This window comes from Cnephaeus nilssonii (genome assembly GCF_951640355.1).
Source record: "Cnephaeus nilssonii genome assembly, chromosome: 14".
Lineage (NCBI taxonomy): Eukaryota > Metazoa > Chordata > Mammalia > Chiroptera > Vespertilionidae > Cnephaeus > Cnephaeus nilssonii.
Window position 1 is genome coordinate 18,010,679 of NC_137085.1, and position 18,517 is coordinate 18,029,195.

The following is an 18,517-nucleotide window of genomic DNA, read 5'->3' on the forward strand; positions in this document are numbered from 1 at the left end:
TAGCATTTATCACTGTCTAATTGCCCTCTAGACTGAAGGCAAAGTCTGTTTTGCTCCTCATTATAAAACAACACAAAGTAAAGAGATAATATAATGAGTCCCGTGTGCCTATTTTTATTTCTTTTATTTATTTCTTTATTTCTGGACTATTTAAGGCATTATAGATAGCATATCATTCATAAATGGAGTTAAGGGTTTTGTTTTTGTTTGTAATGCCAACTTCGTTGTTATTAACAATCGGAAACATGTAGAAAATAGGCACATTAAACGAACCCCTACTACAGGATTCTCTGTGTTGAAGTATCTTTTTCTCAGTTTAGAGTTGCCAAGAGAACCTTTTGACCAGGGAAGCTGGGTTGGAAGCCCTTAAATCCCTTTTTCTCAGAATAGGAAGCATGTGATACCAGCATTTGACATCTCATTTGGTTGATTGAGCTTAGGAATGGCTAAATTCTTGTTGTAGGTATGCCTTGTAAAGCTCTCCACAAAGGTCAGCATTCCCATATCCCTCCTACTTTCTGTTCTTTATTATCTTATTTCTTCATTTTTCCATTTCTCTCAATTCATGGTACACAATGCCAAAGGGAACTGAGATCCAGTTCTGTGCTAAGTCAGTGACTTGTAATCATGCCAAAATTTCAAAATCAAATTTAAAAAATTTGACAATTCCTGAAAAGAATTTTCTAACATTTGATTTTTGAAATAATTTTAAACTAACAGTGTATTTGTAAGGATAGTATGAATAACTTCTTTATACCCCTTATCCAGGATTACCAATTTTAACATTTTACCACATATATTTTATTATTCTCTATTTCTTTTGCTATAAAGATTTTTTTAATTGTGTAAAGTATTACATATATCTCCTTCCCCACCCCCCATTGACTTTCCCCCAGCCTCCCCTACCCACTGTTGCATGCCCTCATCCCACTCCCCCAGTATCTTGTGTCCATTGGTGTGCTTATATGCATGCATACAAGTCCTTTGGTTGATCTCCCCCCCCCCTCCCCAAGACTCCCCAGCCTTCCCTCTGTAATTTGACAGTCTGTCTGGTGCTTTATTGCCTCTGTATCTATCTTTTAGAATAACTTGTAGATATCATGTAATTTATGATTGAAAAGAGGAGTTGTTAGTAAATTATAGTGGTTGCTATTTTAGTGCAGTTATTACAAATCAGTTATCCACTAGAAGTTTTCTATACATTCATCTCATTTAATCCTTCCAGCCTGCTGAGGTGGGTGTTATGCTCATCTATGTATATAAAAGCCTAAGCGACCAAATGATGTCAACCAGTCGTTATGACGCACACTGACCACCAGGGGGTAGATGCTCAATGCAGGAGCTGCCCCCTGGTGGTCAGTGCGCTCCAACAGCAGGAGTGCTGCTCAGCTGACCCACCCGTCCCAGTGGCTCACCAGCCTGGCGGCAGCCACTCCCTCCCTCAGTAGTCCTGCAGGTCCAATATCTGGAGAATGGGCCAGGCACTGAAGGACCGGCACCACTGGCATGATCCCGACAGTGCTGCTGGCCTCCTGGAAGTCTGCCTCGGGCATCGCGGTTGCTTCCCCTCCCTAGATGCTCAGCAAGGAAAAAATGATATAAAAGCGGCCATCAGGTGGCTCCCAACAACCAGTGCGAACGTCAGCAGGACAGATCCAGATCTTATGCCAGTAAGGGCATCCCACCGCCTGCTTGGAGTGCTGATCTGGCCTATCGTGTCCTAGCCCTCCCCGCCCCCTTCCCCCCACCCCGGGGGGTTGGGAACCAGATGCAGGGCTCATGGCTGGTGAACGCTGCTTCTCCCAATCAGGACTGACTGGGCGTGAGCCCATGGCAGATTCGAGGGCTGGGGGCAGGATGAGTGGGAGCTGCAGGCAGGAGTGGCAGGCAGCGTTGGACTGCCAGTTTTGGCCCAATCCCTGCAGGCCATGCCGAGGGACCCCACCCATGCATGAATTCGTGCACTGGGCCTCTAGTATTACATATAAGGCAGTTGAGGCTCAGTTTAAATAAGAGTAGGAAGCTGGTGAGAGAGAGAGCTAGAATTTGCACTGAGACCTGTGTGGCTTCTAAGTCCATGCCCTTCCCCCCAGGTTAAGGGTATCATGCTTCCAAAGATTAAAAATCACTGTTTCATGGTTCCCTACAGAGGGTGAGGAGAGGAGTGCAACATGGACTTGGTAAAAGATCTCCAAGTCATCTTACCTTCTCCATTCCTTCACTATACCTCACTTTTGCCTGAAAGCAGTCCAGGCAAAAGAGAGAAACAGTATTCAGTAGCCTTTCCATAAAATGAATGCTATTGGAAAATGTTTTCTCTGATTCATGGCATTTCCTTCTTTGCAGGCCAAGCAGATTGAACTTCAATTCACTATCGGTGAGGCCATTACCAGTGCTGCGATAGGAACCAGCTCCGTGGCTGCCCGGGATGCCTGGCTGGTGACCGAGGAAGAGTACTCCCCTCCTGCTGGTACCAAATCTTCAGCTTATTGATCTGTAATGCCCAAGTAACCCTTTTCTGTTCTCTTTATCCACATTTGAAGCAAAAGAAAAATGTATCCATTCAATCTTAACTCTTCTTTACATACTTACATCTGTCTTAGTTTGGTTCAGTCAAGAGAAATAGTTGGTTAAAGGAGAGTGAGCATATCATGAATGAGAACTTCCCTTTTTAGTCCTTTGGCAAGCAAGCAGGGCGTTAGCTATGGGTACCTTCAAATTTGTGCTCTTTTCATGAGGATTGGTGTATTACGCCAATTTTACAAGTGTAGGCATAGCAGTTTCCCAATGATGTATCCCCTAACCCTTTGTCACATTATGAGGCTTCAGTGTCTTCTGCTCACCCTTCAGCTGCCTCTGTGCTAGAAGAATGGAATTTTTACTTACGCTGGGGAAGGCTGTGGGAGATACATTTTTGTAGAGTGGTGGTGGGAGGGAGCAGGGAAAATTGCCTCACTGGCTCTTGTTCCTCCACACTCCTCCTGGTCTGTGTTGGAATGTCCCAACTCACCTGAAGGACAGATCTAGAAGACAATTGGATGTATGAGTATGGAATGTTGAAGAGTTCCAGGTTGGAAATCTGGGAGGATCATGTAGAGATAGTAGTTAAGGCCATGAACTTCGATGTGATCACCAAGGGAGTGAGTAGAAAAGAGAAGTTCAACAAATGAGCTCTGGGTTCCCCAGAGTTTCAGGTTTGGGTAGTTTAGAATAAACCAGGAAAGGACAGGTGAAAAGGAGCACTCTGAAAAGGCATCCTGGAAGTGAAGTGAAGAAAATCTATGAACAGATGTGTGGTGGGGTGGGATGGGGATCAACTGGGGCATATATACTGCTGATAGATCAGTTCAGATGAGAAGCAAGAAGTCGTCATTGAAGCTAGCAACATGATGGTAATGGTTGACTTTTACAAGTAATTTCTATGGAGTGGGGAAGGTAAAAGACTGATTTTTGAGTGGGTTTAGGAAAAAAATAAGAGAAATATAGAGCATGAGTATAGATAACTATTTTGAAATGGTTTAATGTAAAGCAGTGGTTCTCGACTAGGAGAGGGAGCTTTTGCCATTTGGAAATGTCCAGGTACCTGAGAGGGTCAGTGCGGCTGGTCTCCAGTAGGTGGAGGCCCCGGATGCTGCTAAACCTTACAGTGCACAGGACCGTGCCCACCACAAACTATCCAGCCCCCAGGGGCAGTAGTGTAGAGGTTGAGGGACCCTGAGGAAATAAAGGAAAGGAGAAAAGTAGCAGAATAGCTGGAGAGGAAAGTGAAGAGGTTGGTTTGTGTGTTAGTTTTTAGATGGGGGGTGGGAAAGATATAATAGAGAAAGAAAAAGTGCTGAGACTAGGGAGACTGGGGATACTTTTTTTCTAAATACTTTTTTTAAAGAGAAGTTTTAGGTTCACAACAAAATTAATAGGAAGGTACAGAGGTTTCCCATATACCCTCTGCACCTACACATACAGAGCTTCCTCCATTATGGGGATACTTTTTCATTCTAAGGGACTAAACCTGAGTACCTTTGAAAGGTTATTTAGCTTATGCTAGGTTTTGACATGAATGATTATCAGTTTCTTCAGCAATTTATTTAAACACCGTAGTCACGTAAGTACAGGATTGCTATATTGAGTAAATGTTGATTAAAATTTAATTTTTTCAGGAAACTCTATTTGGTTATTTTGATTTCTTTTCATCATTCTTTGTTTTCCCCCAGGAGCCAAAGTGAATGATGTGGTTCCCTGGGTGTTGGATGTGATTTTAAATAAACATATCACCAGCCCCAATCCACACGTGAGGCAGGCAGCCTGTATCTGGCTCCTTTCCCTTGTGAGGAAGCTGAGTACCCATAAAGAAGTGAAGGTAAGCCATGCTATAAATGCGATCAGCTCTACTGGTGAAACTGCTATGAAATCTTAATAATTGAAGGGTGGTAGGAAGGAAAGTGTATGAAGGTGAGGCAATCTGAAGTAAGGACCATTAACCGATAACAGATATTTTGAAATAAACTGTACATGAAGGAATGAAGGATGGCAGCTGATACATACTGGCTGGAAGATGATTCTAAATGGGAAGGCATACAACCAGAGTGGTGAGGATGCGGAGGCTCAGACTGTGTGCATTAGACTACCTGTAGGCGGTCCCACCTTCAGTAGTTTGGCCACCCTCCTAGATGAGAGCATTGCAGGGCTCATGACTGCCTTGGTCCTCAGATCTTACAGGTGTTGTGTATCCTGAGAGGAAGATTCTTGTTCTCCTGTAGAGGAGGAGTTTCACTTTTCTCAGTGCCTCTTTTCTTCTTTCAGTCTCATCTTAAAGAAATTCAGAGCGCATTTGTGTCCGTTTTGTCAGAAAATGATGGTAGGTTATTGGTAAATATTTGATTTCCAAACATCATTAAACTTATATTTCAAATTTTGAAAAAAAAATCTATTAATGAAATAGGGGTACAGGAAACTTGATTCTTACTTATTTTCTAATTAAATCATGTTCTTCAGTTTTGCATTTAAAAATGGAGCTGAGGCCATCTTTAACATTAGCCCTTCTACTAAATAATAGCTTTCTTCTACTTCTGATTCCTTTCCTCTTTATGATCTAGGCCAGGAGAGAGCGAATAGTAGCTTCACTTTATAACTTGTTTTAAACATATGGTCTTGTTTGACTTTTCATTAAAAACAATTGGATGTGGGTGTGTTGGAATTCTGCAAGGTGTCAGCCTCTCACGTGTGCATCTTGGGTCCATTGATCCTCTGTCACTCTGCGCTGTACACTGAGGCCCAGCAATCTTGACTTGGTTTGTGGGTTGGATCTACTGTGAATGTAGTCCTCAGTACAGGGACTTTTGGGGCCATGTCCACTGAGGTGATTTAGTACATTTTTAATAAAATAGGCAGATTGATTTTAGTCTCATATCTTTACTTTGATATTCCTTTGGATTAATGCTACAAGTTTTTAAAAATTTCAACTTGATGGCCAGTAGACAAATTTTCCTTAAAGCAATATTATTTTGTCTGACTTTTGTGTAGAACTTAGCCAAGATGTTGCTTCAAAAGGCCTTGGGTTGGTGTATGAACTGGGCAATGAACAAGATCAACAGGAATTGGTTTCTACACTCGTAGAAACACTTATGACTGGCAAAAGGTACAGTGAACTTGAAATTTTCAGGTTTGAACACATAAGACAAGTTTTGCACATACTAAGAATATGCAGTGGAAGAAGGAAAATTCAACTTTTTATATTGCTGTTTATTAAGTCTTTGCTAAATTGAAAGTCAGTGTTTGTTATGCTGTGAATAGCAGCGTAATTACTGTCTAGAAAGTAAACTAAAGTACTATTTGGAAGCATGCTAGTAGGTCAGATTTTGAAAACTGAATGATCTCAGGATAGTTAAAGCATTGGGTTACAAAAACACTATAATTACTGTTGGCTAAATGAAAACAAAGACATGGCAAGGAAGCTTGCACATCGCTCAGAGTCTGATCTGTGAAGAGTATGAGAGAGGATATCCTTCTCATAATTTAATTGGATGCTGCTTTATGTTGTCTTCATTGTAGGAAGGGTAGTTTTTATTTTTATTTATTTATTTAAAAACATTTTTATTTTTTACAGAGAGGAAGGGAGAGGGATAGAGAGTTAGAAACATCGATGAGAGAGAAACATCGATCAGCTGCCTCCTGCACACCCCCTACTGGGGATGTGCCCGCAACCAAGGTACATGCCCTTGACCAGAATTAAACCTGGGACCCTTCAGTCCGCAGGCTGACGCTCTATCCACTGAGCCAAAACGGTTAGGGCAGGAAGACAGCATTTAATTCAGTGTATTTATATGGGATGCTTTTTTATATGGGGGTTTATTTATTTATTCTAGACTTTATTTTATAAAATTCTCAGGCTGATGGAAAGGAGTAGTCGACTGTTACATCTTGTACTTGGTAGCTACTTGACAGGGAATTTTATCAGTTTGGGAATGAAATGTATCAATTAGTTGAATGCTGGTATGAAAAATTTGAGTCTAATTTAAATTTTTAATGTTGTTTTGGTTTAGAATTAAACATGAAGTTTCTGGAGAGACAGTGGTATTTCAAGGGGGAGGTCTTGGCAAAACACCTGATGGGTAAGTGTGTCCAATCCGTGGATCAGTCCTGTAGACATCTTTAGTTTGGTAAATAGAGCACTCATGAAATTTATTTCCACCCTCCTAGACAATGTTGTGTTAGTGGAAGGAGAAAACTTTTATGGAGAAAGCCTAATGTAGGCTGGGGGAAACCACCTCTGAGATGGAGATTGGTATGCTGGAGGTTTATTGAAGAATGTCTGGGTCATCCCCCGGGGAGGGGGGGGAGAGTGAGGAAGCAGGATCGGGCCAGCACTTTGCAGATACTGACCTCGCCAGGAGCTCTGGAGCTGGCGTTGGGTGGCCCTTTAGACTTTTCCTGCTTTGAGGAGCCAGGCCTTCACGACCCTTCATTGAGCCTAACCTTGGATCCAGGAAGTTCTGTCAGCTCCCAGACAGTGAATCCTGGAGGCGGAGGGAAATCTGGCTGCATAGTTGGGGATCCACTGCACCTGGTTTGTGGGGGGAGGCGTGGGACTGGGAGGACTCGACTTGGTTGGTGTCTTGAAGTCTACCAATTTAGCATTTCAAATAATTCCTAGAGCCCTCCCTCTTTTATCTGATATTATTCCATTGTGGTTACACTGTTGCTTTTCCTCTAAAAATGCTCAGGGAAAATTGCAGATTTGGCTGTGTGCTGCCTGCAGCATTAGGAAGCAGCATTGGCTCTTCCTGAGGTGCTCCCTTAGCTCATGGTTTTCACGTGGAGAGTTGTTTCCATTTACTTACTCTCCCTGGGTATTAAAAAGTACTTGCTTTTCACAAAGTAACTAACCCAAGTGATCAGGTATTTGAGCAAATATTATTTGTTCAGAGGAAAATTAACAGGACTCAAGATGTTATTACCAAGGCTGTGTGCTCTAGCTAGAAAAGACCCCAAGGAAGACGGCGGTTATCTTCAAGTCAGTCTCATGATGGTGAGAGAGATTCATGCACAATATAATGAAGGGTCACCGAGCTGCCTCCAGAGCTGGTGAGAGCTCTACCTCCATGAGAGTTGCAGGGGTGTTGAAGTCATTTACCAGGCATTGGTGATACTAGATTAGGTGACTCTTTATATTCTTTTTAGTCTGGTTCTCTGCCCTCTGCAGTGATGAGGTAATCCAATATTGAAAATTTAGTAAAAACATAATTTTAAGATGTCCTAGTAATATTGGTAATGTAATTTTCATTAGGTCAGAGATAGAGCAATACATTATTACATACTTTCTGTTTGTTTTCAAGTCAGGGCCTCTCTACTTACAAGGAGCTTTGTTCTCTGGCCAGTGATCTTAGTCAGCCAGACCTGGTGTATAAATTTATGAATTTGGCAAACCATCATGCAATGTGGAACTCAAGGAAGGTAAGTTACTATCACTGGACAGTTTTTATTTTTTATTTTCCTCCAATGCCAAATCTGTTACATTGGTGGGCAGTGGCAATTGATATGCAGGGTGTTTTGTAAAAGTCTGTGATTAGAGAGAGCCAGACCACCACATGGCTGCTGTTATTGATTGGTAAAGCTGGGACACCCAGTAAAGTAAAGGCTCAATTCAGGGGCAAGTTTGGGAGGGAGAATTTTGTGATCTTCATATATTGACTATGTTAATATTTTACTGCAGCAGATGTATCTGACCCACTTCATCATATTTTTTCAGGGTGCTGCTTTTGGTTTTAATGTAATTGCTACCAAAGCTGGAGAACAGCTGGCTCCTTTTCTGCCTCAGCTAGTTCCTCGTCTCTATCGTTACCAGTTTGACCCCAACCTTGGCATCAGACAGGCCATGACAAGTATTTGGAACGCATTGGTCACTGACAAAACAACGGCAAGTATCTCTGACCTCTTGTCTAAGGTTATGTACAGGATTTGAACCCAGTGCCCATCTTCCTTTCTTATTTTGTATACTTATTTGTTGAAACAAATACAAATTCTTTTATTTCTTTCTTTCTTCTTTCAAAGTATTGAATATACTCATGGCAACATTTATTGAAGTTTCAAAAATGGAAATAATCGAAGTGTCCACTGGGTGGCTGGGTAAAGAAATGACAGAATATTCACACAAATGGAATACTATATGTCCATAGGTTCTGTTGATGCAATGGAGAACAGGCCATGGTTCCCACGTTCAGGGAGTTGACTTAGTTGAGGAGATAGACAAGGAAGCAGGCACTTACTGAGTGTGGTCTTTCTCTCTTAGTTTTCTATAATCTGGCTGCTTCTCATATTCTATTCCACTCCTAGATATTAGGACTTCTCCACTCCAGGCTTGCCTCTGAGTACCTTTTACTCTCTCAGCTTTATCATTCTAGATGAGCTCATCAGTTCAAGGGCATTTATTGTGATGGTTCCCAATCTTATATTTTTGGCCCAGACAAGACTTGTGCTCCTGGCTTGCATATCTATCTAACTGCTGCTTGACATCTTAACTTGGGTGTTATTTCACAATACCTTAGACATAGCAAGTCTAGAATAGGGCTTGGAAAAAAACAATGTTCCACCCTGGCTGATGTGGCTCAGTTGGGAAGGGTTGCCTGTTTGATTTCCTGTCAGGGCACATACCCAGGTTTCAGGTTTGATCCCTGGTCAGGGTGCTAATGGGAGGCAACCAATCGATTTTTCCTTTCTCTCTCTTTCGCCCTCTCCCTTTCTCTCTTTATAAAAATCAGTAAAAACATATTTTAAAACAACAACATAGAAAAACAACTTTCCCTATCTGTTTTCAGTGTTCATCCATTTACCCAGGCCAGGAAACTTGCTGTCATTCTTAATTGAATCCAGTGGCACATTCTATTGATTTTGCTTCTAGAGTGTTTCTTGAATCCATTCTCTTCTTTATTTTTCCTTTTGAACAGGTTGTTATCTTTCTCTTTGCCTTCCTTCATTTGATTATCATTAGTAAAAGTGATTTTTAAAGAAATGCAAATTGGATTGTGCTGTTTTGGGTTAAAATCCTTTAGTGACTTCATGGTTCACTTTAAATAAATTCCATGATCCTTATTACAGTCCCTGAATATGATATGGCCCTTTCCTCTCCCTTCAGTCTGATAATAGGTTGAGTGTGTTCCTTTTTATGGTGGTAGGTACTTAGGGGTCAAGTCGAAGGATTGATGAGTTTCATTTGCTCTATGAGATTATTTGGTACCATTGGGTCAGTCAAGATCTAATAGGCCAGTTGGCTTTATAGATCTGAGTTCAGGGCATGAGGCCCAAGCTCTGAGTGAATATCATCTTTGTATGAGTGAAAGTGAAGCCACAAGTGTGGATGAGATCCCTGTGAAGGATGTTTAGAGAAGTGGACATTGAAAGACATCTTTTTGTTAAATCTTGGTTAAGCTATTTACTTCTCTTGGTTTTCTTACATATAAGTGAAGATAACAAAACTTCTACAAGAGTGGAGATGGAGAAGCTGTAAGGTTTGAGGTTCTCTGGATCAGCACAGAATCAGTCTGCCATCAGTTTGTATTACCAAATTGATGTGTATATCAAAACAAAACAGGCTTAAGAAATTAAATTCATCTTTGATTCTGAGTATTTATAACACTTCTTTATGTGCTAGACTCTGTGCAAAGTACCAGGGACGCAAAGACAACTGAGACACTGTCCCTGCCCTCAAGGTCTCAGTGTGATGGAGCAATACAGTTAGGAGGGCTGATGTGTGCTTGAGAAGGTACTGTGGGAACACAGAGGTAGAGTAGGCCAGTCTTTTCTGTGAAGGTGATGCCTGATTTGAATCTTGAAAGACAAGTTGTGAGTTAGTTAAGCAAGTATGGGATGGAAGGTAGAGTAGTATGTGCCAAGAACTGGAGATGAGGCTGAATATGAGTGGTTGGCATTAGATGGCTCACAGAGGGTTTTATTTTCATGTCCAGGTGATTGGACTTTATTCTCATGCACTAAGGAAATGAGAGGATCAAGTTTGCATTTTAAAATGCTCAGTCCAACAGCTTTTAGTAACTGAAGTGGGGAAAGAATTGTAGGCTGAGAGGCCTAGAGACATACTTAGGCTGTTACATACAGAAACATGGTCAGGCCTGGCAGGTCTGGTTCAGTGGTTGAGCGTCGACCTTTGAATCTGGAGGTCATGATTCCTTTTCTAGTCAGGGTACATACCTGAGTTGTGGGCTTGATCTCCAGTGGGGGGGTGCAGGAGGCAGCTGATCCATTATTCTTTCTCATTATTGATCTTTCTCTCTCTCTCTCTCTCTCTCTCTCTCCCTCTCCCCCCACCCCCGAAATAAAAAATGTATGTATTTTTAAAAAACCATGGTAGGTGGTTTAGAGATGAATAATTTGATTATTGATAGCTTTCACATTTTTTTATTTTATCCTTTTGCTTTCCTTAGGTGGATAAGTATTTGAAGGAAATTCTTGAAGATTTGATAAAGAACCTTACCAGCAGCATGTGGCGAGTTCGAGAATCCAGGTACAATTTTTAGAAATAAGAAGACTAGTTAAATGCAACTGAATTTTTCTCTTGATGTTTCCAAGTTTTATACTTTGGGCCAAAGGAGTAAATTAAAGCTTCTTAAAAAATATATTTCTGGTTGGGTTAGGCAGTTATTGTTATTTAACTATTTAACTCTAGTCAGTGGTTTTCCTAAGATGTCTTAGTTTTTATAAGTATGAAATTAAAGAAGTAGTAGATCACTTGTTAAATTGGTAGACATCAAGATATATTTATATACTCTCATGACTTTGTTAGGGGAGGATTTATGTACACATGTTAATTTATATTTATTAAGTGCCTGCTATATGCTTGGCAGAGTGCTAAGTACACTGGTAAGTAAAAAATGATGTATCATCTCAAAGAGATTGTATTATAGTTGTGGGAAACAGACATTGAATGACTGTAAATGCCATATGTCTGTGGTATATTTGAGCCATCAAAGAGAAACTAGTCATTGCTGACTTGAGGTGGGGTAGCATGAGGACTAGAAATATAGGCAGAATGCATATTCTTTTTTGATACGAATGTTTCAGAGTAAAATATTGAGCTTTCTTGATCATGTATTTGAAACCAAATTGTTTATTTTCAGCTGTTTAGCTCTGAATGACTTACTAAGAGGAAGACCCCTAGATGACATCATTGATAAACTTCCAGAAATTTGGGAAACTCTTTTTAGAGTACAAGATGACATAAAGGTAAAATCTGCATTTATTTATAGAATAGCTTAAACTGAAATAGTTAAAATATGTATAGTTATATATTTAAAAATTCAATATCTAGAAAATTTTTAAAGACTGCAAGTTCTTCCCAAAGTTTCAGTCTTGATGTGTCTATGAATTTGCAAGGTTGGGTATCTTTAGATCTAAATTGAATTGACTTTTTAAAAAAGATGGCCATTGCTTGAGCTTCTTTTAATACAGATCCCATGATGCTATTTATTAGGGACAAATAAGAGTTTAGAAGTGATCAAGAATAACTCTACTTTGATAAGTTTTATAAATTGGATCAGCCATTCCCAAATAGCATGACCAGTTCCTCTGCATTTTTTCCTGAGACATCTAAATTTTAGATATTTTGATATTTTGCCATTAAAATTAGGCATTTCAGCCTGGCTTGTGTGGCTCATTGGTGGAGGTCACTGTTCGATTCCTGGTCACATGCCTGGGTTGTGGGATCAGTCCTCACTAGAGGGCATGCAGGAGGCAAGAGATATTTTAAAAGTCTCTTAGAATTCTCATAGAGATCTTCATGTTTGTTTTTATAATATATTTAGTTTCTAAACTGTTATATTTAACTAGAGGCCTGGTGCACGAAATTCGTGCATGGGCGGGGGTGTCCCTCAACCCAGCCTGCACCCTCTCTAATCTGGGACCCCTCGAGGGATGTCCGACTGCTGGCTCCCAACTGCTCGACTGCCTGCCTTCCTGATTGCCCCTAACCACTTCTGCCTGCCAGCCTGATCACCCCTAACCACTCCCCTGCCAGCCTGATTGATGCCTAACTGCTCCCCTGCCAGCCTGTTTATCTCTAACTGCCCTTCCCTGCAGGCCTGGTCACCCCTAACTGCCCTCCCATGCAGGCCTGGTCCCCCCCAACTGTTCTCCCCTGCAGGCCCGGGTCCCTCCCAACTGCCCTTCCCTGCAGGCCTGGTCGCCCCCAACTTCCCTCCTCTGCCGGCTTGGTCACCCCTAACTGCCTTCCCCTACAGGCTTGATCGCCCCCAACTGCCCTCCCTTGCAGGCCTGGTCCCTCCCAACAGCCCTCCCCTGTTGGCCTGATTGCCCACAACTGCCCGCCCTTGCAGGCTTGGTCCCTCCCAACTGCCCTCCCCTGCCGGCCATCTTGTGCTGGCCATCTTGTGTCCACATGGGGGCAGGATCTTTGACCACATGGGGGCAGCCATCTTGCGTGTTGGAGTGATGGTCAATCTGCATATTACTCTTTTATTAGATAGGATAGAGGCCTGATGCACGGGTGGGGGCCAGCTGGTTTGCCCTGAGGGATGTCCAGGATCAGGGTGGAGGTTCCCTTGGGGCATGGGGTGGCCTGGATGAGGGGCCTGTGGTGGTTTGCAGGTTGGCCATGCCCCCTGGCGACCCAAGAGGAGGCCCTGGTATCTGGGATTTATGTATCTTCTACAATTGAAACTTTGTAGCCTGGAGCGCAGCTTAGCCTTCTGCTTGCTCCGTGGCGGCAGCCATTTCTGTTGAGATTTATGTATCTTCTATAATTGAAACTTTGTAGCCTTAAGCGGAGGCCTGGGCCGGCCAGGGTGTGCGGAAAGCTTGGCTTCCTCCATCGCCGGGGGCAACCCTAGCCTCCTGCTCTTTCCAGCTCCATGGCTGCCGCCATTTCTGTTTGGATTTATCTATCTTTTTATCATTGAAACTTTGTAGCCTTGAGTGGAGGCCTAGGCCGGCAAGGGCAGGCGGAAAGCTTGGCTTCCTCCATTGCTGGGGAAACCCAAGCCTCCCTCCTGCTCTCTGTGGCTGTAGCCATCTTGGTTGGGTTTATTTGCATATTGGCTCCTGATTGGCTTGTGGGCGTGGCTTGTTGGTGTAGCAGAGTTGTGGTTAATTTGCATATTGCTCTTTTATTAGATAGGATAGCTATCTTTTTGTAAGGTCAAAATAGGTCATACTTAATTTAAAAAAGTATATATGGCATGGAAATATGTTCTTGATGGGCAAAGAGCCTAAAGAGGCACTGTTTTTTTGCCTAGAATTGAAATAGGATTTTTCACACTAACCTGTGTAGACCTAGAGGCAGTTAATATGTATTGTGGAAGGAAACTAGCTTTTATGATGCCAAACTTTTCTCTTTTTTAGGAATCGGTACGAAAAGCAGCAGAACTAGCTCTGAAAACTCTGAGCAAGGTGAGAACTCTTATCTTATATGGGGGGTGAAATGTGGCAGGGTTCTAGTGACTTAGTAGAACCATGATAATGACTTATTTTCTACCATACAAAATGACATTTAGTTGCAATGTAATTGGCATCATGTTATAGTTCACTGTTCTTACAATGAATGTGAAGCTGGGTGCTAATACACTAGAACTGTGGTCGGCAAACTGCGGCTCGCGAGCCACATGCGTATCTTTGGCCCTTTGAGTTTAGCTCTTCCCCAAAATACCACAGCCTGGGTGAGTCTATTTTGAAGAAGTGGCGTTAGAAGAAGTTTAAGTTTAAAAAATTTGGCTCTCAAAAGAAATTTCAATCATTGTACTGTTGATGTTTGGCTCTGTTGACTAATGAGTTTGTCGACCACAGCACTAGAACACCGATTAGTATATCTCGGTGGTTTTTTTAAATGGTGAGCTTTTTTTGGTCTTTATATAAAGTCTGATTTTATTTGACCGTGAAGAGCATGGTAGTCATTTAGATTAAGCAACATCTATCTTTTCTCTTTATTATTGCTGTGTTTATATGTCAGTCTGCCTTTCATTTTTATGAGGTTGGCAAGCTCTTTGAAACTTGTTTCCCACTTGAACTTGATTTTGTGGCATATCAGAGATTAATACATTCTAGGTCATGTTGTTAAATATTTTCTTATAAGTTTTCTCATTTTATCTTTAGTAGTTTCCTATTTCACAAATTGGAAGACCAAAGATTAGAAAATAAAGTACATTACCAAATTTTCCATTTAGTTATTGCAGACATAGGACTCAATCCCAGTTCTCATTCTTCTGTTTCTTTCTGTAGTGTCATAGACAGTGGATTCACTCATCCTTTTCTATGGATGTGGGAAGTAGGAAGTATTGGGTGAGAGGTCAGTTTCACTAATTTTCATACTCTTTGTGTGTGAGGTTTGTGTGAAAATGTGTGACCCTGCCAAGGGAGCAGCTGGCCAGAGGACCATCGCTGCCCTTCTGCCTTGCCTTCTGGACAAAGGAATGATGAGTCCTGTGACAGAAGTTCGAGCCCTCAGGTGTGAATCAGCTGATGAAATGAATATACTGGATTTACTTAGTTCTGTGAATGTTTTGATTTAAGTGTGGAAAATGAGACGAGGAAAACCCAAGGTAACCCAAGAAAGAGTATTTATTAAAAAGCCTAGAATATATTTGCAAAATATATTCTTGGGAACCTTGCTTTTGACCAGCATTTTGCCATTTGGCCTCAACCTTGAGAAGAGTGTTTTTAAAAAAAATTTCACTGGCCTCTGTGCCCAGCAAGCACATTTTCCTGTTAGGCCATGAGTCCTTGGGAGCTTGCTTGCTGGTTGTACTATCTAGTAATATTGCAGAGCTTACTAGTTTTAAAATAAACTTTACCACTTACAGTAATTAAATATTAAAAGAATACACTCACAGTTCAATACATATAGCCATTTTAAGTTGAAATTAATAGAATGATTCTAGTTTGTATTTTTTTGGTTTGTTTTTAAACTAGAATACTATTTAGGAACTTTATTCCATTTTTATTTCACTCTTAAAATTGGACCAAATTGATAATACCAACAGTATTTCATAGTTGATGAGGCAAAGTTCTTTTAGGAGTGATGCAATTAGGACGTCATCATTTTGCTGTCCTCAGTAAAATAATCTAGGTATTGATTTTTCGTGGCTTCTAAATCCAGTGGTAAAAGGTTGATGGGGAACTTTATAATGGATGGTTCAGTCTAACCAAACTGGAATCCACCATCACTCTTAACAGCACAAGCAAGGAGCAGACATGTGCCTTTTGATGTGCTGGGACAGGACACGTACAACACCACCCATGAAAAATTCTGTTTTTAAAAAATTGAACCTGAACTTGACTGAGCCTGCAGATCTGTGTAAGAGACAGAGGAACATGTTTAGTGACACCATCAGGATACAGTCAATGAGGACAAATAAATTACTAGAAACAGAGAAGGGAGGTCACTGTTAAAAAGATTCAAGAACTATAGCAAATTGCTACGTGTGGATGGGCCCTGGATTCGATTTCAACAAACTTAAACACAGTTGTGAAACAGGGGAGTTTGAATATTAGGTGATATGAAAAAAATTATTAATATTTTTGAGTGTGAATTGCTGTTTTGATTATGATAAAGTGTCCTTGCCTGTTTGTGATACATACTGAAGTTTAGTTAGAGAATATGCTTCAAAATAATACAATGGCAAGGGAAAGAGTATGTCTGTGTGTATTATGGTAGAGGTATATGTAAAGTAAAGTTGGCCAAAGATTGCCAATTGTTGAACTGTGTGGAGAATACATAGAATTTAACTTACAATTTTCTCTAATATATGTGTGAAAATGTGTATAATACAAAGTAATAACAAAAAATAGTGCTAAGACCAGGCTCTATAACCAACTGAGTATATTCTTAAATGTAATACACTGCAAACATCCCCATGATTAAATTTGTAGGGCATATTATTAGGATTGTAAAAAGGACTGTGTTTTCTGTGTGTCTGTAGCATTAACACTCTTGTGAAGATCAGCAAAAGTGCAGGAGCCATGTTGAAACCACATGCACCAAAACTCATCCCAGCTCTGCTAGAATCCTTAAGTGTATTGGAACCCCAGGTTCTCAATTATTTGAGTCTCCGAGCTACAGACCAAGAAAAGGTGAGTTGACAACACAGGCGTTTAGGTAAGTGTCATGAAAGAAGAGCCCTGTGAAGGTACTGGGGTCCATTGTCCTTAGACACACTGCAGGCCTTGAATGTACTTTGACTCTTGATACAGCTCAATTACTGTGACCACAGGGATGCCCTTTTACAGGGTGGGTAGGGGATGGCTCATATACTGTTCTGTGAGTCAGATGAAAATGACACTTCCATCCAAAAAATGCATTAACATTTATATAACACAGTTTTGTCCGCTTGTTTATTATTTTAGGGGTTGGGTCTATACTCTGAGAATCCTTTTATGGATCACTCATTCCTACCCTACAAGTAAAGAGAATTTGTATCTAGACTTTGGCATAGTCTAAAATTACTCTGCTTTTTAGATATACTGAGATTTTTAAAAATTAGCGTTTTTAAATATTACAGATGAAACATATTTGTTATGAAAACTATACAAAGAGTATAAAGTAATTCCCTGGGAGTCCTCTTTCCCCTACGAGCACAATATTATTTCCTGAGGAGTACCCACTGTCAACAATTTCCTGTGTCTTAAAAATCTTTTTTAGTCATAGGCTATAAAACCAAACAAACATACTAATCTAAAAATATAATCAGACTATGAATGTTGTTCTGCAGCTTGCTTTTTGTAATTAACAAGATATCATGTTTGTATATATAGATCTATTACATTCTTTTTAATTCATGCCTAGTATTCCACAATGAGATGATTTTGAATTTTTGTAGGAGAGATTTTGTGGCATCAAACATTATGAATGTTCTATTTCCTCCATATCTTAAAGCCAACATTGAATGATATCAACCTGATAAGCAAGAATCATTGTTCTAATTTACACTTTCTTATTATTAGTGGTGTCCATTTTCTTTTCATAGTATATTAGCTATTTTTATTTTTTCTATGAATTGTGTGTTTCTGTTCCATGCCTATTTTTGTACTTGACTTATTTATTTTTTACATTTGTCTTTATTTATTAGGACAGAATTCCATGTAGATTGTAAATGTTTTTTCTCAGTTGACTATTTGATTTTTAACTTGCCTATGCTATGTAATAACTTACTGTCTTTTCCCTGGGTCTCTAATATTGCTGTTTCTTCTCCATTCTTTTAGCAGTAGTCTTGCCCCTTCCCAACCTTATAGGTGTTGAGAATTAGGAAATGTAAATTCTATTCCAGACTTTGCAACTCTGGGCAAGTCACTGCCTTATTTTTCTTAATTTATTATGTCTGGATAGTGTTAACCTCTCCTATAGCATAGCTATTAGACTAAAATGCCATTGTAAATGAGAAGGACCTTTATAAAATTCAAGCAATAAATGCATGAATTTTCTTATTGCTTAGACACATTTTTTAAAAACCTTAGTTGGAAATTTACTTAGTCTGTTTCTTTATTTAGTGGATGGAGAACTTGAGGCTCGAGAAGGCTGGATGACTTGCTCAGAGCCTTACTATGTTAATTTCTGAGGGCAGTTAATGTCTAAATATTGTCTGAATTTCTCACCTGTAGTGAGATGCTGCCTCTACTGGTAAATGGTTGAATGGTCAAAAGGAATTAGAATTGGACGTATGTTTGACTTTGTTATATATATATTATTTTTTCAAAAGATTCTTCAATTTGGCATAAAGCCCTTTTATGGGAGTGTACAGAGGTTCTTCTTAGTTAATTGAATGTGCTGAGTAACTTCAGTTTCTGTTCTCAGGCTGCGATGGATAGTGCTCGACTCAGTGCTGCCAAATCCTCTCCCATGATGGAAACAATCAACATGGTCAGTGCCTAATGTAATGAGAAAGTTTAAGTGTGTTTGCTTACCTTTAGAGTGTAATTGTTCAAAGTTTCTAGGTTACATTAAATGACATAGAAATTTAAGGGAGAGTCAACAGCTATTGTGACTTCAGTTTTTTCTTAATATAGT

The 18,517-nt window shown here is 40.3% G+C and overlaps 1 protein-coding gene across 5 annotated transcripts in view; it reads left to right on the forward strand.

Moving 5' to 3' along the window:
• ECPAS (Ecm29 proteasome adaptor and scaffold) overlaps positions 1-18,517 on the forward strand; it is a 102,505-nt gene that overhangs the window by 65,349 nt on the left and 18,639 nt on the right. For all 5 annotated transcript variants that reach the window (XM_079789856.1, XM_079789853.1, XM_079789854.1 and 2 more), the window contains 13 exons: positions 2,347-2,470; positions 4,212-4,357; positions 4,801-4,855; positions 5,521-5,635; positions 6,540-6,608; positions 7,833-7,950; positions 8,246-8,413; positions 10,932-11,011; positions 11,625-11,730; positions 13,864-13,911; positions 14,841-14,962; positions 16,437-16,587; positions 18,305-18,370. In XM_079789856.1, the coding sequence (XP_079645982.1) occupies positions 2,347-2,470; positions 4,212-4,357; positions 4,801-4,855; positions 5,521-5,635; positions 6,540-6,608; positions 7,833-7,950; positions 8,246-8,413; positions 10,932-11,011; positions 11,625-11,730; positions 13,864-13,911; positions 14,841-14,962; positions 16,437-16,587; positions 18,305-18,370 (1,368 nt within the window). The remainder of the gene's footprint in view (positions 1-2,346; positions 2,471-4,211; positions 4,358-4,800; positions 4,856-5,520; positions 5,636-6,539; positions 6,609-7,832; positions 7,951-8,245; positions 8,414-10,931; positions 11,012-11,624; positions 11,731-13,863; positions 13,912-14,840; positions 14,963-16,436; positions 16,588-18,304; positions 18,371-18,517) is intronic.